This window comes from Impatiens glandulifera, chromosome 1, assembly GCF_907164915.1.
Source record: "Impatiens glandulifera chromosome 1, dImpGla2.1, whole genome shotgun sequence".
NCBI classification, from domain to species: domain Eukaryota; kingdom Viridiplantae; phylum Streptophyta; class Magnoliopsida; order Ericales; family Balsaminaceae; genus Impatiens; species Impatiens glandulifera.
Window position 1 is genome coordinate 128,123,380 of NC_061862.1, and position 25,199 is coordinate 128,148,578.

The window sequence follows — 25,199 nt, forward strand, 5'->3', positions numbered from 1 at the left end:
ACCACTATCAATTATCGACAGAAATTGATAGACATTTCGCATTACATGCATTCATTACACATACATCAAAGTTCATAACCTTATAAGTTGTGAACTATGTTAGACCTGATCTCTCTCGAGAGTACGTAGGCAACCCATCCAGGGTGCGGTCACCACTATCAATTATCGAAAGAAGTTGATAGACATTTCATTTCACATAACATGCATTCATTGCTCATTACATACACCAAAGTTCATAACTTCACAAGTGGTGAACTACGTAAGACCTGATCTCTCTCGAGAGTATGTAGGCAACCCATCCAGGGTGCAGTCACCACTATCAATTATCGAAAGAAGTTGATAGACATTTCATTTCACATAACATGCATTCATTGCTCATTACACATACATCAAAGTTCATAACCTCATAAGCTGTGAACTATGTCAGACCTGATCTCTCTCGAGAGTACGTAGGCAACCCATCCAGGGTGCGGTCACCATTATCAATTATCGACAGAAATTGATAGACATTTCGCATTACATGCATTCATTACATATACATCAAAGTTCATAACTTCACAAGTTGTGAACTACGTCAGACCTGATCTCTCTCGAGAGTACGTAGGCAACCCATCCAGGGTGCGGTCACCACTATAAATTATCGAAAGAAGTTGATAGACATTTCACATTACATGTATTCATTACACATACATCAAAGTTCATAACATCACAAGTTGTGAACTACGTTAGACCTGATCTCTCTCGAGAGTACGTAGGCAACCCATCCAGGGTGCGGTCACCACTATCAATTATCGAAAGAAGTTGATAGACATTTCATTTCACATAACATACATTCATTGCTCATTACATACATCAAAGTTCATAAATTCACAAGTTGTGAACTACGTGAGACCTGATCTCTCTCGAGAGTACGTAGTCAACCCATCCAGGGTGTAGTCACCACTGTCAATTATCGAAAGAAGTTGATAGACATTTCATTTCACATAACATGCATTCATTGCTCATTACACATACATCAAAGTTCATAACCTCATAAGCTGTGAACTATGTCAGACCTGATCCCTCTCGAGAGTACGTAGGCAACCCATCCAGGGTGCGGTCACCACTATCAATTATCGACAGAAATTGATAGACATTTCGCATTACATGCATTCATTACATATACATCAAAGTTCATAACTTCACAAGTTGTGAACTACGTCAGACCTGATCTCTCTCGAGAGTACGTAGGCAACCCATCCAGGGTGCGGTCACCACTATCAATTATCGAAAGAAGTTGATAGACATTTCACATTACATGTATTCATTACACATACATCAAAGTTCATAACATCACAAGTTGTGAACTACGTTAGACCTGATCTCTCTCGAGAGTACGTAGGCAACCCATCCAGGGTGCGGTCACCACTATCAATTATCGAAAGAAGTTGATAGACATTTCATTTCACATAACATACATTCATTGCTCATTACATACATCAAAGTTCATAACTTCACAAGTTGTGAACTACGTGAGACCTGATCTCTCTCGAGAGTACGTAGGCAACCCATCCAGGGTGCAGTCACCACTGTCAATTATCGAAAGAAGTTGATAGACATTTCATTTCACAACACATCGCATACATTCGATGCATATACATTAAAAAGGGAGTTAATCACACTCTGAGTTGACTCCTAAACCAAAAACTCTTAGTCAATACTAGGGGCATTTTTATTAAAATAAAAATGACTACAAGATCCTCACAGAGTCCCACTTGAGAAAATATAACGCCCAAAGCTAAAGTATTTTTCTCTTCGACTTATGATCTCAAAAGATTTTCAAAACATTCACACATACACAAACATTTTTCACAAGCATGTGCATGGAACTACGTTGGACCTGAATTCCCCTAGCAATGGGATACGTAGGCAGCTTGTATGAGCCCGGTCCTAAACATTTTCAAAAATCAAACCCTGTATCGACACTAGGGGCATTTTATGAAAATGAAATGATTGAAAGATCCCCAAAGAGTTAAAGCCAACGAGAAATTGGGATCACAAATCTATCCAAAACAATCAAACCTCTTGTGTCGAAACTAGGGGCATTTGTGGAAGATAAAAAAAAAGATAGACCCCTGATTTTTTTCTAATGCCAAGCGAACTGATGAGAGAGTGCAAGAAATAAGTAGGGATGCGGGAAAATACGTTTCTCCCCAATGGATGTCTCTTGACGAACTAATGTAACTTGTGGAATCCGAGTAAAGCGCTTCGCAAATGGATCTACCTCGAGCCTAGACGAAAGCTTAAACTACTGATGTTTAAGAGAGAGCTCATAAAAAGATGAATGCCCAAACTCGGAACCATGTCATCAACAAAGACGATGTCTCGTCTCAATTGGAGGTCAAGTGCCAAAGATCTAAGACCTCAAGAAAAGTAAAATCAATTAAACAAAGACTGTGTTGGTTGAGATATGAAATACAATATTGTTGTTCATTTAGATTCTATCTAATTGCTAAGAAAGAACAAAGTGTTTGAATCTATCAGATACACCCCGGTCATAAAGAAAAGAGGCCGAATAAAATAGAAAAATACTCGTAGAGGTTGAGATATTGAAATCACCATTTGTTGTTCATCTAGACTCTTGTCTAAATTGCCAATGCAAGAACAAGAATCTACCGATTCTATTAAATATACCCTGAGTATAAAAGAGCCCAAGGCCATAGAATCTTAAGCACACTGACCTCCGAATTTGAGAAGCGATGCTCAACCTCATGACGCGTGGTTGAAAGATTAAGCATTCGAGCGAACAAATCCATCGAAAAACTCAGGGCAAAACGTCTTGGCGAAAGACAAGTCCCCAAAAGTGACAGCATGAATCTCGAAGAACATCGATTACATGTGGTTTCCTCTCGACACACACTAAGGAAGAAAGTATGGAACCGATTCTTGAAAGTATTTCAAAACCGTTGAAGAAGACGCTAGTGTTTTGAAAATTAAGGAAGTCTAACTTCGAACTTAAATCACTAAACAAAGTTGTGATTAAAAAGTATTTCGCTAAACTGACCAGCGATACTCAAATCCATATAATCACTAAGCAGAATTGTGATTAAAAAGTATTTCGCTAAACTGACCAGCGGCACTTAAATCTATATAATCACTAAGTAGAATTGTGATTAAATAGTATTTCGCTAAACTGACCACCAATACTTAAATCTATATAATCACTAAGCAGAATTGTGATTAAATAGTATTTCGCTAAATTGACCAGCGATACTCAAATCCATATAATCACTAAGCAGAATTGTGATTAAAAAGTGTTTCGCTAAACTGACCAGCGGCACTTAAATCTATATAATCACTAAGCAGAATTGTGATTAAATAGTATTTTGCTAAACTGACCAGCGATACTTAAATCTATATAATCACTAAGCAGAATTGTGATTAAATAGTATTTCGCTAAACTGACCAGCGATACTCAAATACATATAATCACTAAGCAGAATTGTGATTAAAAAGTGTTTCGCTAAACTAACCAGCGGCACTTAAATCTATATAATCACTAAGCAGAATTGTGATTAAATAGTATTCGCTAAACTGACCAGCAATACTTAAATCTATATAATCACTAAGCAGAATTGTGATAAAATAGTATTTCGCTAAATTTACCAGCGATACTCGAATCCATATAATCACTAAGCAGAATTGTGATTAAAAAGTGTTTCGCTAAACTGACCAGCGACACTTAAATCTATATAATCACTAAGCAGAATTGTGATTAAATAGTATTTCGCTAAACTGACCAGCGATACTTAAATCTATATAATCACTAAGCAGAATTGTGATTAAAAAGTGTTTCGCTAAACTGACCAGCGGCACTTAAATCTATATAATCACTAAGCAGAATTGTGATTAAATAGTATTTCGCTAAACTGATCAGCGATACTTAAATCTATATAATCACTAAACAGAATTGTGATTAAATAGTATTTCGCTAAACTGACCAGCGATACCTAAATCTATAATAATCACTAAGTAGAGTTGTGATTAAAGAGTATTTCGCTAAACTGACCAGCGATACTTAAACCTATATAATCACTAAGCAGAATTGTGATTAAAAAGTGTTTCGCTAAACTGACCAGCGGCACTTAAATCTATATAATCACTAAGCAGAATTGTGATTAAATAGTATTTCGCTAAACTGACCAACAATACCTAAATCTATAATAATCACTAAGTAGAGTTGTGATTAAATAGTATTTCGCTAAACTGACCAGCGATACTTAAACCTATATAATCACTAAGCAGAGTTGGGATTAAAAAGTGTTTCGCTAAACTGACCAGCGACACTTAAATCTATATAATCACTAAGTAGAATTGTGATTAAATAGTATTTCGCTAAAAAATACAATCAGCAAACTAAGTCAAGATGTGTACTCATGTACAATCCAAAGACTAGGCGAGGTGTGTAGAAATATGGTCGAAACCACCAGGCTCGATCTACACGATCGATAAACCAGGAGCGATGCATATTCTAAACAAAGGTGAATCGTCAACGAGTGGATGATAAACTGACTTTGAAGAATGAAGGGTAAATTACACGGGTCTCCCGAGAGACTCGTCAGGTTTGTTCTCTTTTCATTCAAGGAAGCCAAAAATAAACTATAAATTGGGTGTTTTCAAAACGCAGTGCCTATTTTCAAGCTTGGACATGCATTTTTCTAAACCGAGTGTTTTCTACAAATTTTGTCCAAGAGGGGCATTCTGTAGACACTCATTTTTCACACCAAATTTTATAGTTTATGCTTTTCATAAATCTGAGTCTATAAAATTTTCTCGAATTCATTCACGGACTCATTGCACGATTTATATTAAAGACGATTAATTTTTAAAACAATTGAGTTTTTGAAAATAATTGATTTTGGATTCTTAATAAAGTTAAGGTAGTAATTTGTCTATGTTACAACAGTTAGAGAAGTTATTATACTTAAAATATTCAAGGTTTTATTTAATTAATTACCTTGGGTATTTATAAAAAATAAAAATTAAAAAAATTATTTACAAAATATATATTAGCGTTTTTTATAAAATTTCGTTAGGTATATTTTGTTAGATTAGTTAGATTAGATTTTGCAATTTGATTAAGTTAGTTAGTATTTTATTATAATTATAATTGTTCCTTAGAAATAGGAATAATTAATAATAATACAATTGTTTTTTTTAATTGTTTGTTTTAATTTTATTTCTTTTGTAGGATAAAGGGAAATGGGTCAATCCAAGATCCACATGCAAGATCCAGATCAGATTTGTGAATAGAGATAGGAAGATCCAAATCAAAGACATATCAACCCAAAGTAAGGCCAAGGAAAGGATCCAATTGACGGATCCGACCGGTCACCCGACTAATAGACCGACCCATGCCCAAGATTCGACCCATGAAATCAAATGTTAAAAGAGTTAGGTGAAGGCAACGGTCATCTTATTGATGGTGAAAATCACAAATCTTGAAATGACGATTCTATCATGTGCGGTCAAAAGAAAATAAAAAAAGTTGCTAAAAAAGAAGAGGAAGTGGCAAGAGAGAAAGTTTCAACGTAGAAGAAAAGATTGAAGACTTGGTTATTTTTTTAATTATAAAATTAAAATGACCAAGTAATACATCATTATTGAATAAAGATTAAATCCCATTGGATTGAAAACTTGATTTAGTGACATGTCAATTGGAGATTGCTCCATTATTTTAAACATTTGTAAATGTTTAAAATAGTTTTCTTTCCAACGGTCAAGTTTGTTAAATGGGCCTTTGGGCCTAGGGTTTCATAGCTTTGCCTATAAATACCCCTCTTAACACCCTAGCAAAGGAACTTCAACTTTCGACCTTCAATCTTCACCTTCTTCTCTCTCTTTACACATTAGGCTGCCGAATTAGACCCTACTTTTCTAAAAAACCTAAGCAAGAGCACCAACTAGATTTGTTGAGTCACAAGTCTCTTGATTAGGGTTTTCATTTTTTTGCAAGGATATAAAGAGTAACCCTTTGTAAGCTCTTTTTCCTTTCTTTTGTTTATTTAAATTTGAATTTGAATTTTACTTTCATTTGATTTTTATTTTCTTTGTACTTTATATTATGCATGATTTCCTTTAAATTTATTGTTTTGATAGGCGTGTAGGTTTTATTTATGTACCTTAATCATGTAAATAAGTAGAATAGAAATAACATGTAAATAAATAAATAAAAAAACAGAAAAAGTTTTCAAAAACACTACCAAAATAAAAAAAATGTAAAATTTGCCTTATTTTGTATAGTTGATTTTTTTATTCTTTTAAGTAACTAGATCTAAGTTTTTTTTTATTTATATAAATGTTTAATTGTATTATTATAATTTTTCTGGAAAGTTTCATGTTAATTGGGATCCATTTGGATCACCAAATAATTTTTTTTTTAGCTAGGGATTAGGTGGAAAAACCAAAAAAACAGCAAGTTATTCTACAAGGAGACGCATGTTATTCAGCCTTCCAGCACTTCTCCCAGGGTCTCGGCGCTTTCCAGACGACGCTTGCTCTGCTCCAGCTGCTGCTGAATCAGACTTCTGACGCACGCTTGCTGCAGTCTTCAACTTTTTTATTTTTTTTATTTGTTTATTTGTTTATTTTTTTTTATTTCTGCATTTTAGATTTAGGTTTATTTTTTGTTGACATTTTTTTTTATTAGTTAAGAGTTTGTGGCTTGTTTGATCCTAGGTTAGAAAAAATTTTTTTTAATTAAATCCTAACTAAAATTGAACTTAGCCCAAACTTAGACTTAGAATTTTCTTTAGACATATGACTTTTTTATTTTATTTTATTTTATTTATTATTATTTTATTATTTTATTATTATGTTCATTATTATTTTTATTTAAATAAAAAAACTCCAAAATAGTAAAATTTTAGACCTTTAAATAATTCACTAAAGTTTCTTAAAAATTAATCTAGACTTAGGCCAATTAATTTTTGATTAATAACTTGCCTAGTTTTGATTTTTAGGATAACTTTATGTGTGAATTATTTGCTCTCGTTTTCTTTTATCTTTGCTTATTTGTTTATCTCATGCAAACTCATTAAATGCTTAAAATGGAAAATCCTAAAATGTAAAGCGTAAGAATGTTTTAAGAAATGCCAAATTAATTAGTAGAGACCTTAGGGGCGTTGTGGGACATAGCGTCTAAGAAACCCTTTCCCACACGTAACCAAACGCCGAACTCACATCTCTTAAATTCCTAATTTTTGAAATTAGGTGGCGACTCTCTAGTCGTGAGGTTAATTAATACTGAAAAAAGTTAAAAAAGGCCTATGACATACTTCCCATTAAAAAACTCCCAATCTCTCCCAGATTCGACGGGAAGGTAAGATATGGAGTTGTCTATAAAGCCTCGTTTTTAAAACTTAAATTTTTTCAACATTAAAATTAATTCCCCTCACGTTTTCAAAAAATAAATTTTTTAAAGAGTGCCCAGAATTTTCAAACTAGCTGATCAAAAGTCTTTTTTTTAAAAAAATCGATCACAACCCTTAGGTTTTTAGGGATATATTTCCGGATAGAGTTCCGGCTTCTTCGTCTTTGCTAGCTTCTCTTGTCACTTTTTTTCTTTTGGGCTTGTGTTTGGAGTTGAGTGTATGAGTTGTTTCCCTTAAGGTGTTTTTTTGACAACGTTGCGGCTTTTTTTGGTTTTGGAGCTCATGGTTTTTTGAAATGTTTTGGCTTTCTCTATCATCCACGTCGACGTCAGGCTTTTCGAACCTAATTAGTGAGAAAAGGGTCTTGGTTTTAGACTCTGTGGGATCGAGATCAGTTTGGTTCTCGTTCACGTGTTCGTTGTGACTTTCATTTGTTTTGAGGATTTCAATATAAGATTTCTTAACCACCTTGAGATTTTCTTGTTCAGGGGTGGCCACAGGTTTCTTTTGTTTTTCACCATCCTCTTTTTTCGGCTGCTCGTACATGACCTCAATGGCAATCATGTTTCCATTCTATCATCTTAACTCGAATTTGTCTGGTTTTGTACTCGTTGAATCGATCTCTATCCAAATGCGGCCAAACGTGACTCGTTCAAACGTGTTAAAGTCGGGATCGAGCTTAAGTGACTTTCCAATGAGTCTGGTGAGGTAGGCAAGTGCTTTGACATTACAAAGGTGCGGTGAAATATTTCTTAGTCTCACCCACACTTTTTTCGGATTCTGGCAGTTTACTATTAATGTCCATTTAGCGAGCTTGGAACATAAGTTGAACATGAAGGTGAAATCTGAGTCAGTAATGGCTTGGGCTTTGGTCTTTGTGCCAAAAGTGAGGAAGAAATAGCCAAAGTCGTTGACTTTGACTTTTTTAAGTCTCTTTGGCGGCCTTGATTGCTTGGAATGGGGCCTTGTGGGTGCCCATGAAGTGACTGACGACAATCGCTTCCAATCGTTGACGCATCCCTTTTTAATTTCTAATGGGAGTTCGATTTGGAGCGGGTGTTCGAGGGTTTTAATTTTTAGGCTAGGATCCACATTGAGCTTCTCTCCATTAGCTGTCCCGTTTTTTCCCCAAACCTTATTGGTTTGCCATATTCGATTTACATTTGTTTGTGTAGTGTAGGCATAGGTTTTGGGATACTTGTAGAACTCTCTCATTACACTAACCGACCAAAGAACGATTTCCTCGTATTTGTCTTTGTCGGATGAGTTCCAATCTTGCTCGAATCAGATTTTGAATTGGCAAATGATTTGCTCGCTCCTTTCATTGGTCATGACAAGTTCATGCCTTTGAAACTAGGCGAGAGATTTGAGAATTTGGTTCCAAATGCCCTCCAGATTTGCGATTTCATTTCGTCCCATGGTCCACGATTTATCAGGGTTTTGAGAGGTCGAGGTAGGGATGTCGTGACATGCCTTAGTGGCTGAGGTGTGTCCGACTAGAAAAACAGCATCGTGACCAGTTAGGGTGGCAGCAACGTGGTCTATCGGAGGAGTAGTGCTACTGGTTTGGTTGATAGCCGCCAGGACGGTTGGGGTGGAGGATACATGATCGGTCAAGGGAGGGGCGTCATGGTTAAGAGATGAGTGGGAAGATGGGCACGACCGATAGATAGACTAGCCATGTGAGTGGTCGATGCAACAGTTGGATTGAAGAAAGTGGCATCTTCATCAACAGCGTTGTGACCGGTCGGACACCTAGAAGAAGTGGCAGCCCTTTCAGCCAATTTCTCCATATTCCCTTTATTTTTCCTTATGCTTTTAGGTTAGTTGAGGAGATTGGTCGAACGGAGGTTGGTCGAGTGTAGACTCATCGTGGCTCAGCCTGCGCAGTAGACAACCAAATGCCTTAACAACTATCAACAATTAAGACCTGCATCAGAAATCAACAACAGTAATCTATAGCAACAAATGAAAATAAAGGAGCCAGGAAAAAGCCACCCAACCTATATCAGCCTAATTGAGGAGCAAACTGCACATTAAACGACAACCACCATATCCCAAAAAAGCCGCCAAAAAATCCAGAAACCAGAAACAACAGTCAAAGTCAACTTCACAACAGAACGTCGCTAGACAGTATCGTGTTGTTCATGTAGATCGGGTTGTGCCGCTTGTGCCTATTGTGTCGCTCGTGTCGATCGTGTTGTGTCGCCTGTGCCAATCGCACTTCCTTTTATTAATGCTGATTTCGGCGCCGATTTTATGACTTCCGACTCAAGATAATATCGTGTCGTCTATGTCAATCGTGTCGTGGATGTGCCTATCTTGTCGTCGTGCCGAGTCTAGATCTATCTTAGGTGATTAGGGAAGGTATTAACTAGTTTACTTTTATCTCACCATTTATATTTAATCAAGTATTCTTTATTTGAATCTTTGGAACAAAAGTTACATCAAGGATTGGGCAGAAATTGAAGATAGCAGTAAAATGCTTGTTGTTTCCAAAAGCTAAGATTTCATGTATTGCCTAGAAATGACTTGGGGATAATTTAGCATCTATGAATAAACATAAATAGAGGTAAATAAGACACATGTGTCCGAAGCTCATGAAATTTAGGATGAAAGACTTGAAATATCCCACCGATGTTAGCAAAATTGGTGATATTAATAAGTAGTCTGAATGTAGCAAACATCTTGAGCTCGTCGTAGTTTCAGATAATACCCTTTTGAAAAAAGAAAAAATATAGCATATATTGTTTATCTGAGTATATTCACCACAAACATGTAAGTTTCTATTATCAAACTTAAATAATGATTATAGTTTAATTTATCTTAATAATGATTTATGGATAGGATCTAGATTATAGTATGATTTTTGTTGCTTTATTTGGTACATAAATTATTTTCTAGATCATTATCCTAGTTATAATGTATTTTCTTTGTTATGGGCATGCCTTTTGAAGTTATGTATTATCCAAGGGTTGGCCGTTCTGAGTTTGTGGTTAAGGCCGAGTTGGTGGAAGAGTCTCTTCGATTGTACTGGGCTGGAGGAACAAGAGTGAAGATGGCTGTTGAGACTAAAGATTCATCGAGATGAGATGGTGTTAGGGCACAGTTTTATCTATGGTGTATGACGATTGTCCATGGAGTGTCTCTCCATGGAGGATCCTTCAGGTATGATATTGAATTTGTTTGTGGTTTATTAGATTGTAAATGTTTATATCTTCTTTTATATTATGTGGGTGCAGGTTCAATGGGATAAATCAGATGTCCTGCATAAAGTGAACATAGTAAGCCCTTTGCATGTGGAATACGTTCTGCCCACACCGCATTGCATTCCACCACTCTCCCCCAGCTAAGAAATGCAGGTTTCCTCTGTATTGTGAATCACAAGTAGTGGATGTAGGAGAAAACGTCTTCTATCACATGACAGGATTAAGTAGCCCAATGAATTCCAACAACCGTTCATCATAGACGGCTGATTATTCATTTCCTGTTGGCATGCAGGGAGCCATGAAAGATCAGTTATTTTTAACCGCTTTTCCTAACATCATAGATACCACGAATCATTCAATGGAAAGTAGGATGTTGTATGCAACTCAGAAGTTGGGAACTGTATCTACTGAATTGAGCATTGCTTCCACTTCCGAAATTTTCTCTTGAGAGTCAGAACAATATGCCTTTCTTTCGCAATGGACTGATTGAAGAACCTAACCTATGAGACATGACTCATCAAAAGATATTGCTAATTATTTCATATTGTTTGGTAAGATGATCCATGTCAAAACTCCTACTAAGAATTGATTTTTATAGAAAAGGGACTCTTGACAAGTATTTGAAACCCTTCTCTTGACCATGTTCAAAGTAGTACATAATAACCGGGGTTGGTGTCTGCGGTGAAGGACTCTCAGGTTTTGCCCCAATTAAAGAATTCACAGGTACATATATACCATTGCCCATAGATATATGCTTAGTTAGCATAATGAAATTCTGAGAAATCTGACTTGAAATTGTGTTATCTATTCATAGCACATGTATGCATAGAATGAAGCCTGAATTAATTTTAGTAGTTGTGTGGAATATATGTCATATGTGGCAAACTGGCAATATGTGATTTAGAGCTATTAATTCATTTCATTTTCTTAATTGTTCTCTTTCCATGTGTAATATCAACTATTTGCAATTAATTCATCAACCACAAAACATTATTTTCTCATGTTATCAAAGCAATAAAGATTCTAGATGTTTTAAAATGTTCTAGGGCCTACACATCTTTTCAACCACACAACCTTCAGCACATCCAAGAACCAAGGGAAAAAATGTTGAATTCACATTGTGGTACTTTCATTTAGGACACCCAAACATCTAGATCATAATTAGATTCTTTTTTAGATCATGTTCTAGATTATTTTTTAGATCATTATAAAGTTCTAAATGTTAGAAAACATAAAGTTCTAAAGTTTTGGTCTTCAAGTATTTTTGAAAATATAAAGTTCTAAATACTCATGTCCTTAGATTGATTTGTTGTTACAAATCCTTATAAGTGACATATAGTAGAATGCCTTGAGGTATAAAATGATGTCACACTTTGCTTCTTCAAACGATGGCATATACCTGCTGCACCAAAGAAGGAGATGATCCAGTTTCTGAAATGGGTGAGAAAGAGACTTGCTAAATGTATAAAATTATAATAAAATTACATTTTTTATTTTTTTTGTTTTCAATAAAGGAAGTGGCGATTTATTAACCAATCGCTAATTTTTTATTTTTTTGATAAAGGAAATTGCGATTGGTATACTAACCAATCGCCAAAGACTAAAGGGAAATTGCGATTGGTATGCAAACTAATCGTCATAGAGTAAAGGGAAATTGTGATAGATGTACTAACCAATTGCCATAGGGAAATTGCGAGTGGACATTCACCAATCGTCGTTGCCAATTAAGGCCACAACGAGAACACCTTTACCGATTGATGGCGATTGGTTTGGATGTGAATAAAGAATAGTTTACCAATCCCTAGAAGGTCTTTTTACTAGTGCATCTCGAGATCGTGATTGTTAGGATCGGGGACGCACTTGGAGGACCGGGGTGTTTCCGGTTTCAGAAAGGGTGGCCGCTTACAACAACACACAACACTTTGGTGATAGTCCAGTTAGAGACTATAACCGTTCTCAGCACTTCGCAAACTGTCACACACTCTTGAACCGGGTTCAAGGGCGGAAATGTATGTTTCAATCTAAAGCAACGTATGCGACTTAGTTTTGATGAGATTAACAAGGAGTCGGTTAGATGGAGTGTATGAACCGGTTTTTGATTTAAGGAGTAAGATTGTTTTGGTTTGTGGTTAGGTTAAGTGAGTAAGTAGGAAAATAAAGGAAATAACACGAGACAAGATTTTTTATGGATGTTCGGAGAAAACCCTCCTACGTCACCCCTTCTTCTCAGGTTATGAGAAGGATCTCCACTAACTTTCAAAGTAACAACAATTCCACAGCCGGTCAAGCCTAACTCGCTACTCGCCGGTTACACCAACTAAGTCTTGATGTAATACAATAACACAACACAACAATATGCAGATGCAGAGTCACGCCGTGGGATTGGTTAATTCAGAGTCACGCCGGTGCAGAGAGGTTGCTTACACTTGGCAAGCATGCAGATGCTCCTCAGGTGAAGATGACGTAGCCGGTTTGCAGATCCGAACACGTGTCAGGCATGCACCCTCCGGCTGTCGAAGTCGGATCAGTAAATCATCATTGTTTTTCTCGCATGCTTCTGATCGGATCTTATCTTCTTTTATTTCTCCAAGACACGTCTATTTCGTCATATTACGTCATCTCTGTAGATTTTAGTTTCCGGTTGACTCTTACATAGTATAGTCCAGCTGGGATGTAGACTTTTCTTTGCTAGCCGGTCCCTTGAGAATGTTGAAACTGGTTCCTCTTGATCTTGACTTGATCACATAGAACTGAATTTCTTTGAAGTGTTCTTTAGCCGGTTTGTGAGGCTCCAGCCGGTTTATGCAATTCGATCTGTTTCCTACACATAGAAGTTAATAGTTGTTTAGTTTTTCTGGCCACTTCCAAAATTTAACTTTACTTAATTTTTCTATCAATTTCTCCCTTTTTGATTATTTAGAATAAATATTCAAAACTTGTAATGTGTGGCCGGTTTGAAAATTAACTTACTTAATTTTTCTATCAATTTCTCCTTTTTTGATTATTTAGAATAAATATTCAAAACTTGTAATGTATGGCCGGTTTGAAAAATATGTTTGACAATTTCTCCTTATTTGATGTTTTTCTGTTTAAGAAAAATTTCAAAAACATGTTTTGATTTTTCAAAGGATGTTCAGTGAACTAAGTACTTTAAAGTATGATAAAGAGTGACTGAGTTCTGAAATAAAGCCAAACACAGATAAATTGTTCTTAAGAAAGAAATGAAACTAAGGTTTGAAAGGTCCCCCCTTTTCATTTTCTTTTTCCTTCCGCCTCCTTTCTTCTTCCCTTGCCTGTCATTCCCTTTCTCTTCGTTCAGCGTCGAATTGCCAACCGGTCCATACACTTGAGATGCCGGGAGTTCGTTTGCCAAATCCAAAATCGCCACTTGCTGGTCTTGTTGGGCGAGACGGTTGAGCAACAATCGGTCTGGGAATTTCTACTGCTTTCTTCTTTCGCCGGTTGAGTTGTTTGATATCCTCTTCTTCTTCATCGTCAAGAGGTTCTTCGTTTAGTCCGACCGGTTGAATCTCTCCCAGACCGCTTCGTTCTGCCAGCTTCATTACGGCCACAACCGCTTTCCGTTTGTTCTTATTTCTTGTCTTCATGGAGTGCGAGGGTTGAGCCGGTGTGGATTCTTGTAGAGCGGCATGTTCTTCCTCATCGCATTGCTTGGCAAACTCCAGATCTTTTTCCTCAAGTTCCTTCCTTAACCGTTCCCTCTCCTTTTCTTCGTCTTGAAGTTTCTTTGTAGTTTCGGCATCAGAATTGATTTGCACTTGACTTTTGTTGACTTGAAGTTTGGACAGCTCCTCAATTTGAGCGGCCATAGCCTGCAACATGTCGATTAAAGGAGCGGTTGCGGTTTGAACGGATTCGGCGATTATTGATTTGATTGAGGTTTGCATGGTTTCATCTATCATCGACTTGATCAATGTTTGGGCGGTGTTGACAGTTTCGGATTGAATGGATCCCCGGATAGTTTCTGTCATGTTGGTTTCAACGGTTGCAATTTTCTCATCGGTAGCAATATTGTACTTGTGAAGACAGGAGATGATTGTATCAACCACCACTTGCTTTACTTGCTCAAGATCCGGAGTCTTATCTGTTTGAGGAGGATCACTGCTCCGGTTTTCTGCTGTCATGGAGGACTCTCCGATACCAAAGAAGGGTTTGCTTTGGTAGAGGTTGGCAAAAGTTAAGACATGTTTGCACTTTTCCTTCCATTATGCTTCGAACCGGTCAACACTTTTAATGAGTCTATCACGCACTAGGTGAAACCGCTCAAACATTCTTGATTCGATTGGAGTTAAAGTTGCTCCTTCTGCCTACCTTAATACATCTTCTACTGCATGTAACCGGGCGTATTCGAGAATCGCCAAGGTTTTGCTGAATGCGGCTTGAATGACGTTGGTACCTGGTAGCTTGAGAGCCTCTTCCTCTAGCTCCAATAGTTTCTCACAGTGTTTGTTACCGCTCATATCGGGGATCATGCCTGATAGGTTTGTTTCACAACGAAGCTTGACCCATAAGTGGTACGGTGAGACCAACTCTCCAGCATCCTTGTTCATATCCAGGAGGAGTTGCTCAAACATCTCCTCCTCTTCTTCTGCTGAAATGAGGACCTCGGCTTCGGTTACAATCTCAGTTTGTGAACCGGTTTGCATAACACTTTTTCCCTTTACCGCAGAATCCTTAAGTAAAACTTCTTTCCCTTTATTAACCTGAATTGGACCTTCAGGTGTGAAAGTTGAATCAGCTGGCCCGTCTTGGGCCGATCGGAGCGTTGTGTCGGTTGGAACAGACTTGTTCCCCGCCGAACCGGATGGTTCTTTTTCTTCAATATTTTCCTCCTATGCCGGAGGGGTGATGTTCTCAGTTTTGGCCGTTTCTTCGACCAGATGGGTTTCACTCTGACCGGGTATCTCAACCTGATCAACTAGCTTAAGAAGATTTGTCACGTCGTCTTCGGTTTCAATAACAGTGATTTGGACCGCGTCCATTATAACCTTTGAGGTTCTTAAACCTACTTCAAGCATTTATCTCATCGAGTTTCTTGTTAGGGGACTTGGAGTTTTCAGAGTGAATACTAACCTCTTCTTCCTCCTTCGATGTTGACTTAGTTTCTTGGCTCCCTGAGGGTTCGGCTTGCCTTGATGGTGGAGAGTCGACTGGAATGGGATGAACCGTGTTGATGGGAGTGGGCTGAAGGATGTCTGCGGTTCTCTTTGGCGAATTGTCCGAGGAAAGAGTTTTCTCGGAATCTGTCGGTTTGTTTGAGCTCTTCTTTGCGGATGTCTTCTTCCTCCCCTTTTTCTTCTGAGAGGCCTCGGCTTGAACCGCCTTCCCCTTGGGATCTTCTTGTTTCGAACTTTCTCCAGCCGGTGCAGATGAGCTGGTTCCCTTTGATGACTTCGTTCTAGAGGACTTCGGCTTAGCCGCTTTGGCAGTCTTCTTACTCATTTGCTCAGAGTTAAGAATATTAGCGGATGGAAGCGGTTCACCTTCACCAAGTTCCACATTAAGGAACTTAAGAATTTTCACGATTTGCATTGCGAAGGCCTGAACCCGGCCGTCCTTCTTCACTACCATTTCGCAGAACTGTTCGAACAGAACGGTTCCCCAGTCTATCTTGTCACCGCGGACAATCACCATCATCATTTTCAACTTCAGTTTTATCAGGTTATCGAAGTTGCCTCCTCTACCCTGAAGTGATCTGGAGACTATGTTCAGTAACCATCTGAACTCCTGCTTAAGTTTGTTCTCCTGGCTTGAGTGAGTCACCAGATCTTTGTCGTCAGCCGATATCACCAACCGGACCGCGTTGGATTCTGCGTCTGTCAGGCTTGTTTTGAAGTCCAGCCCGGTATTCGGCAAACCGAGTGCTTCAGAAAAGAGCTCCTCCGTGATGTTAACCGTGGCGGAGACCGTCCTTTTCGTTAAAGTCGCCGTCGCCAAAAACTCCATTACTTCCGTCGGGTGCACAATGAACGGACCAGATAAATATGTTTCCAATCCTGAATCCCTTAGTGATTGCAGCACGGCCTTGTTCTCCTCTGCGACGTGTTCGTCGATGTCGTTAAAATCGACCTGTAACATGTATTGAAAGGGTGCTTTGACTAGAGCCATGATGAATTTGTGAAAGAGGAAGATGAAGAACAACGATGATCGGAAGTCAGAGAGATTTTTAATATTTTTAGAGAGAGAAAGCTTGTGCAAATAATGAACTGTTTTGCACTTATATAGGAGGCGGTTTTTAACGGTTGGAAGATGAACCGTCACTTGGTTGTGTTTTTGGCGCCAATTTTCCCTCCAAAAGTTACTGCAGTAACTTTCGGCGGTAAATGCGGAGAATACAATGGGCGGTAATTTTTGTGCGCGGTAAAACCGTGAGCGGTAAGTTTTTCAAACTTTTTCAGTTTTGTTTGAGGTTTTGATTTACCGGAGGCTTGTTAACCGGAAGTTTCGTTTAACATGGAGTCTTATGTTTATTCAAGTCAAAACCGGAAAGAAAGATATTGTGTATAACCGGAGATTTTTTTTCTTTTTTTTTTAAAAAAATGAGAAATTTTTATTAATAAATCCGAAACATAGAGTAATGAAGTGGTTTTTCGGTCATACAGCAAAATGAAGGGAAAGAAGTTTTACTTGAGGATGAATAACCGGAGAGATTTTTTTTTAAATGAGAAAATTTTATTAATAAATCCGAAACATAGAATAATGAAGTGGTTTTTCGGTCGTACAGCAAAATGACTAGAAAATCGGAAAGTACAGATAGATTAAACTAGATCGAACCAATCCCCCTCGATCATTCTAACAAGCCATTTCGTCACGGTGTTATCAGGTGTCCGTTCCTCAATCCTCGATATCCATCTATCTAGCATGGATAGAGTCAGAGTGTTGGCCGGTCCGACAGGAACACCAGGCCCGAGGTTGCGGCGATGATCTTCCAAGAATCGAGTGATTTGTGGAGCAAAACCGATCCTTCCCCTTGGAGTGGTTATAAGCTGCTTCAAATTGTTGAAGAGGTGGGAAGCCCAGTTGATGGGTGATTTTCGGATGATGGCTATCATGATGTCGAAAGCCTCTAGGTTATAATTTTGGTTGGGCATTCGGCCCATGATAGACCGCTGAACCAAGTCATGAAAGACTTGGTATTGAGGAGCGAGTTTTTCTTTCTTCTCGTGGTCGGCGACCGGTTCAATGGAAGAGGAGAAGATATGGGCGTAGTCTTCCTTAGCCGGGAAGAATGGCGTTGGGAAGTCTGAGAATCCTTCGGTTGGAAGGTCAAAGAATAGAGTAAAGTGTTCTTCGGTAAGCCGAAGAAATTTCCCGTCAATGATGGTCCAAATACTACCATCATTAATAATATGCCCGTTGTTGAAGAACTCGTACACCTCCTCTTCGAGGATGGTGTCTGAACCTTCAAGAAATTCTTGAAGCCCCGATTCTACGATCGGTTGGAAGATGCTTTCATGAAACCGGCCATTTCTTATTTCTTGGAAGTTGACTATGATTGAGTTTCGTAGTTCAGCATTCATTTTGGATAAGAATGAGATTGATGATCGAAAAGAGTTCTTTGAATTTTCAAGCTTAGAGAGAGAATAGTATAGGAAGCGTGTTTGAAGAGGAAGGATTAGGTCCTCTTTTATAGCGTGAGCGGTTGGGTGTATTAAATGAGAATATTTTGAAAAATCAGACCGTTTATGTCTGGTCATAAATGCCTTGTCATTTTTTAAGAGGATAAGGGTATGTTTAGTCTTTTCGGATCAGGCATTCTTCTTGAAAGCGAATATTTCTGTTTCCAAGAGTGATTTGATTTGGTTTGATACGACGCATTTAATGTTGGTCATTTACTTTAGGATTTCTTTGATTTTTGAACGAAAGAGGAAAGAAATGATCTTCATTAATGCAAAGTACTAAACCGGTAGTACAACAAAATTACCGGTTTATGAAAGGATAAAGGAGATGAGGAAGAGTTAAACATTTGATGACCCGACCGCTTGATTCCTCTTGGCCTTAGTTGTTTCCCACCGGTCAATCAGCTCTTGGATTCTCTCCTTCGTGAGCACATGCTTCGGATGGAGAGTGACGAAGGGTTCAGAGTGGATATCCAGGCTAGCACAAAAACCGCTTAGCTGAGGAGCGTAGCCGGTTTTGTTTGAAAGAATCATCTTCTTCAGGTTGCTGAAGATGATCCAGGACCAGTTTACCAGTGTCCCAACCGTAACAGCAATCATCATCTCGAAGAGCCTTTGGGTGTAGTAGTAGCCTTTCTCTCTGCCCAGAACAGACTTTCCCAGAATCTCACAAAGAAGCTGGTACTTGTGAGAGAGTTGGATTTTAGCACTCCAGGGTCTAACCGGGATGTCAGAGTTGGAGAACCGATGACACATTTCTTCAATGGTCACCGGAGAGTAGGTTAGATCGGTTACCCCTTCAGTGGGCAAACCGCAGTATTCAGCGAAATTTGTCTCGCTGAATAAAAAGGACTGACCGTAAACACGTGCAACGATTATGTCTCGGTGCACTTCCTTTGCGGTCTGGAAGAATTCATCGACTACTAGGTAGTCGAGGATGAATCTGTTTTCCAGAAATTCTCTTAGCCTGCTTCTTTCAACGGCTAAGAACATTTCTTTGACATCGTGATCTTCGTATTGATAGATCGAGTTGAAATCAGCCAAGAGAATTTTCTTTGCTAGTGGGTCGGAGTTCATGTTCTTGAGGTGATTTGAGCTCAAGATAGTTTTTGTGAATAGTAAATTTTGTGAAGAGTTGTGAGGATTTGAGGGTGGTTTATATAGCCAGGGGTTCGGCTAGATCAATAGGTTAAGCATGCTTAGTGATGTCATCAATTAGTTAATAGGCTTTAACTTGTTGAAGTGTATAATGTTTATTTCCAATGCAAATGTAATTATTACTAAGATATTCATGAAGACAAAAATCTGTTGACAAGATGTGAGTCTCCCTCTCTTGATGATGGACACATGTCGTCATCTCAATTGAGGTAAACTATTTTATTAATTACAGGCTTCATTTCTCAAGGTATGCATGAAAACGCGGATAGCTATCTCAAGTTAACCAGAAAAGTTCAATCCATCGAAACCAGAGTGTATTTGTACTAATCGGTTTTCCATGACCGGTTTTAGTTTGATATTTTATTCCGATTATGAAGAAATGTTGAGACATATCAACGTATGTTTAGATTTGGATTAAGTATATCCACTTCTACCAGGTCATTTCGACTGTGTAGTAAATATACACGTGATTTGACATCATGAAGTGATCAGGCATAACCGGAGACTTCCTCCCAGTTAGCATTCTTGAATTTTCAATGGCCTATTTGAATATGGTTTTAGAAGCGAGAGCTTCTCCCTGAACACATATCCCGGTTTTTCATAATTGTTATATGTAAGTAGTATGCATGCATGATCATGAAATAAGTTGCTTAACATCGGTAATTCCTAGAATATTTCTGAAATGAGAAAACTTAGCTTCCTGTAGCGGTTTGGTGAAGATGTCTGTTACTTGTTGCTCAGTTGAGACATATTCCAACCGGATATGTTTCTCCTGAACATGCTCCCGGATGTAATGGTGTCGTATATCAATGTGCTTCGTTCTTGAGTGCAACACCGGATTGTATGTAATCGCTATCGCGTTGGTGTTGTCACAAAATATTGGTGATTCCTTAGCTACTACGCCAAAGTCCCTTAGTTGTTGTTGGATCCAGAGTAGTTGTGCACAGCAGCTTCCGGCTGCTATATACTCTGCCTCTGCGGTTGATGTTGCGATTGAGGTCTGTTTCTTGCTGCTCCAATTAACTAGTCGGTCACCCAGGAATTGGCAGGTTCCACTTGTACTCTTTCTATCGATTTTGCATCTTGCGTAATCCGCGTCTGAGTAGCTTATGAGATTGAAACTTGAGTATTTTGGATACCAAGTCCCACTTCTTGAGTTCCCTTCAGATATTTTAATATTCTTTTGGCCGCAGTGTAATGTGATTGCTTTGGATTGACTTGGAATCTCCCGCATACTCCAACCGCAAACAAGATGTCCGGTCGGCTGGCTGTTATGTAAAGCAGGGATCCAATCATTCCCCGATATGTTGTGATGTCAACGGCTTGACCATCCTCATCTTTGTCTAACTTTACGGAAGGACTCATTGGTGTAGCCGCCTCGGCGCATGTATCCATTCCAAACTTCTTCAGTAGTTCGGCTGTGTACTTTGGTTGACTTATGAACGTTCCGGCTGCAATCTGCTTAACCTGAAGTCCTAGGATGAAACTCAGTTCTCCCATCATACTCATTTGAAATTTGTCAGTCATCATTTTTGAGAATTTATCACATAGTTTTGGATCGGTTGATCCGAAAATAATATCATCGACATATATTTGAACAAGTAATATGTGTTCCTTTTCTTCAAATTTGAAAAGTGTTTTGTCAACTGAACCTATTGTAAATTTGTGATCAAATAAGAATTGTGTTAACGTATCGTACTAGGCTCTTAGAGCCTGTTTCAAACTGTAAAGGGCTTTGTTCAGCTGGTAAACATGATTTTCGTGTTCTGGATTTTTGAAACCTGGAGGTTGATTAACATATACCTCCTCATTTACCTTACCGTTTAGAAAAGCACTTTTAACATCCATTTGAAAAACTTTGAAACTTTTGAAAGTTGCATATGCTAAAAATATTCTAATGGCCTCAAGTCTAGCTACAGGGGCAAATGATTCTTCAAAATCAACGCCTTCTTCCTGTTTGTAGACTTGAGCCACTAACCGGGCTTTGTTCCTCGTAACTAAACCGTCTTCATTGAGTTTATTTCTGAATACCCATCGTGTTCCTATAACCGGTTTATTTTTCGGTCTAGAGACTAGGTACCAGACTTTATTTCTCTCAAACTCGTTTAATTCCTCTTGCATTGCTAGGATCCAATCGGGATCTGAAAGTGCTTCATCCACCTTTCGGCTTAATTTATGATATGAAAGCGGAGATTTCATAGTGTTCCAAATTTTGTTGCCTAGTTCGGACGGGTGAGGATAGTTTACCTATTACTAGTTCAGGAGGATGATTTTGGTTCCTTTTGAGGTTTATCCGAGATGTGTCTATCAGGCTTTCGGTTAGCTGGTCAAGGTTAGACTGATCGGTAGGCTGAACAGAGTCAGACCGACCTATTTCTTCAGTCGAAACTGAAGAGTCAACTTTCTGCGGTAAAGCATCTTGAGCAGGCTGAGGTTCAGCATCAACCGCTTGGTCATTGACAAATTGTCTAAAAACCGGAACCTTGTCTTCATCATCATAATAGATATTGAAATTTTCCATTCTGTTGTGAAGGTCGAAGGGTAAAGCAGTGTTTCGTTCAACCGATTCATCAAAAACAACGTGGGCTGTTTCTTCAACTGTTAAATTCCTAGTATTATATATCCTATAAGCTTTACTTACAGCTGAATATCCCAACATTATTCCCTCATCGGATTTAACATCAAAAGCGGTCAAATAATTTTTTCCGTTGTTGTGAACAAAACATTTACTACCAAAAATTCGAAAATACCGTATGTTTGGAATTTGATCATAGTATATTTCAAAAGGAGTTTTGGAAAATCGTTTAGGTACTAAGGATCGGTTTTGAGTGTAACATGCGGTATTGATAGCCTCAGCCCAAAACTTTTGAGCGATACCCGAATCGGCTATCATTGACCTTGCAGCTTCCTTGAGAGTTCGGTTTCTTCTCTCAGCCAGGCCGTTTTGTTGAGGAGTTCTGGCACTAGACAACTCGTGTCTAATACCGGAATCATCAAGAAAAGTAGTTAATCTGTTATTTATAAACTCAGTTACTCTATCACTTCTGATTTTGTTTACTCGAATGGATTTTTCATTTTGTATTCTCAAAATCAATTTGATCAAGTTTGGAGTTGCTTGGTTTTTAGAGGCTAGAAATGTTACCCAAGTGAACTTAGAATAATCATCAATAACTACCATAGTATAATGCATGCCTCCTAGACTGGTTACTCTAACCGGACCAAACAGATTCATATGCAAAAGTTCTAAGCACCATTCAAATTGATAATTTCCTTTACTTTTGAAGGATGATTTTATTTGTTTACCCATTTGACATGCAGCATATACTTTATCTTTTGAAAACTTAACATTTGGAAAACCGTAAACTAGTTCTTTGGAACATATAAAGTTAATTGTTTTGAAATTCAGATTGTTTAGCCGTTTATGCCAAAGCCAGTTTGGATCATTTCCAGCTATCATGCATACAGGTTTTTCAAAATCAGTTTTCCAATTAACTTTGTAAATATTTCTCATTCGGTTACCGGTCAAAAGAATGTCATTTTGATGATTCTTAACTAAACATGCATTCTTATGAAATTCAACTTTATAACATACATCGCACATTTGACTTATGCTTAATAGGTTAAAATGCAAGTGTTCTACCAGTAATACTTTATTTATGGATAGATTACCATGGACAATCTTACCCTTGCCCACGGTTTTACCTTTCGAGTTGTCACCGAATGTTATTACTGCTCCGGTTTCAAACTTGATGTCGGTTAGTAGTTCATCATTACCGGTCATGTGTCTTGAGCATCCGCTGTCCAGATACCATTCCGAGTTCTTTAGCCGGTTGCTTCTCCTAACCTGCAAAAGAAAGTTATTTACACCTTTTTGGTACCCACATTCAGTTGGTTCCATGGTTGATTAGTCCCTTTGGGATCCAAACTTGGATAAGTCGGATCACTTTCCCGGTATCTGTTCTTATAATGTTTGGCTTAACTTCTTGATCTTTGCTCAAGAATGCCTTATGTTGTGGTGATGAGTGTCTTTGAGACCTAGATTTACTTGTTTTATTTTGTTTATTTTCTTTCCGGTTAGCTTTCCTTCTCTCAGGATGAAGCCAGTTTTCTTATTCAGTCGGACCTACATATTTCAGTTCTTTTTCCGGTTTTAGATCATGTGCTTCCTCATTTTCGGTTGATGAACTCTTGATAAATCTTATGAATGGAAGATTGTCTTTTGTGAGTTTCATCCCGTTAGGTTGTTTTGATTCGTTTTGTTTATTTTGTTCATAACCGATACCAAATCTACATTTAGGGTGTCTTTTATAATTACACATCTGTTTTACGGCTAGACGAGATCTCTCCCATGCAGCCGTAACATACAATGCTCGTTCATCAGTTTCAGTTACCGGTTGAATTGTCTCTTCATTATCTAAGGATAGTTCATCCGATTCATACATTGCGGTTTCGCATGACTTGTCTGCAATACCACTTGACTCTACGGTTTTAGGTTCTACCGGAGTCGGTATGTATGCAGATATGTTTCTGAACTCAACGACCATTTCGTTGAGTCCAGAAATCAAATCTTCCTTAGTAAACTCGTCAGAAGAGAAATCAAATACCTCTTCGTCGTTTGCCATGAAGCATGTCACTTTTTCTTCATTATCTTCGTTGTCGGAGTACGCCCATTCGCTTCCACCGTCGGATGCAATGAGTGCTTTCTGTATTTCCTTCCCTTCGTCGGCATGCTTCTCGTCGTTTCTCTGGTAGTCGTTCCGTATGTTGTCATTTCTCCGATAGTTGTTCCCTTGGTAGTTGTTACCCTGGTACCGGTTACCTTGATAGTTGTTGCCTTGATAGTTGCCTTCCGGTTTTCTGTCGTCTCTTCTCGGTTTCCTACACTCTGACCTGAAATGTCCAAAACCATCACAGTTATAATATCTTTTATTTGATTTATCTACATAATTATAGCTAAAGTTGTTGTTAGATGGTGGCTGGTTCTTCTTCATGAATCTCCCAAATTTCTGAGCTAGCATCGCCATCACATCTTCACTGATCTGATCAGCGTTTTTGACTGGAGCCGGAACGGTTGATACTTGGACCGTCGGTTCCACCGATGTAATCAAAGCTCTGGTTGCGGTTGACGTGGATGCTTCATCTTTGATCCGAGACTTAATCTCGAACTCATAAGCTTTTAGATCCTCAAACACGTCATGCAACTTCATCTGCCCGAGGTTGCTTGATTCTCTCATCACCATGGTTTTGATATCCCATGTGCTCGGCAGTGATCTTAAGGCTTTAATGATTACTTCTCGGTTATCGTATTTCTTTCCGAGTGTCGGAAACTCGTTGACCACACTGGTGAACCGGTTGCTGAATTCCTTCATATTTTCCCCCGGTTTCATCCTTATGTTTTCATATTTCTGTGTAGCCACCAAGATTTTGTTCTTTCGTTTCCTTCATGAATCTGAATGATCGTTTCTCAGGCTTCCTTTGCATTATCACAGGCTGATATCTTGTTCAAGGTATTATCGTCTATAGCCTTATAGATGTGCCTCATGCAATGGTTGTCCAGGTTACTCCGTCTTCGATCTTTAGTTGTCCATTCGTCTAACTACTTGTTGATCTTGATTGGCCCTTCTTTCAGGACTCGGCTCGTCTCATCATCTAGCGTGATCAGATGTAGATACATCTGTTTCTTCCAACTGTTAAACGCTTCACTGTTTAGCATTGGCGGCTTGTCGCTGTGGGTCATGCTTTCCATCTTCTTCGGTTGTTTGAGTGCTAAGAACCTCGCT

At 38.4% G+C, this 25,199-nt stretch overlaps 1 protein-coding gene across 1 annotated transcript; it reads left to right on the top strand.

Annotated features, from left to right (window-relative positions):
• The first annotated feature begins 10,350 nt into the window (after nt 1-10,350).
• LOC124942941 (auxin response factor 17-like) lies at nt 10,351-11,069 on the top strand. Its single transcript, XM_047483514.1, is given in 4 exon segments — nt 10,351-10,495; nt 10,498-10,580; nt 10,655-10,720; nt 10,881-11,069. Coding segments are annotated over 4 exon segments (483 nt in total).
• Nucleotides 11,070-25,199: the final 14,130 nt, after the last annotated feature.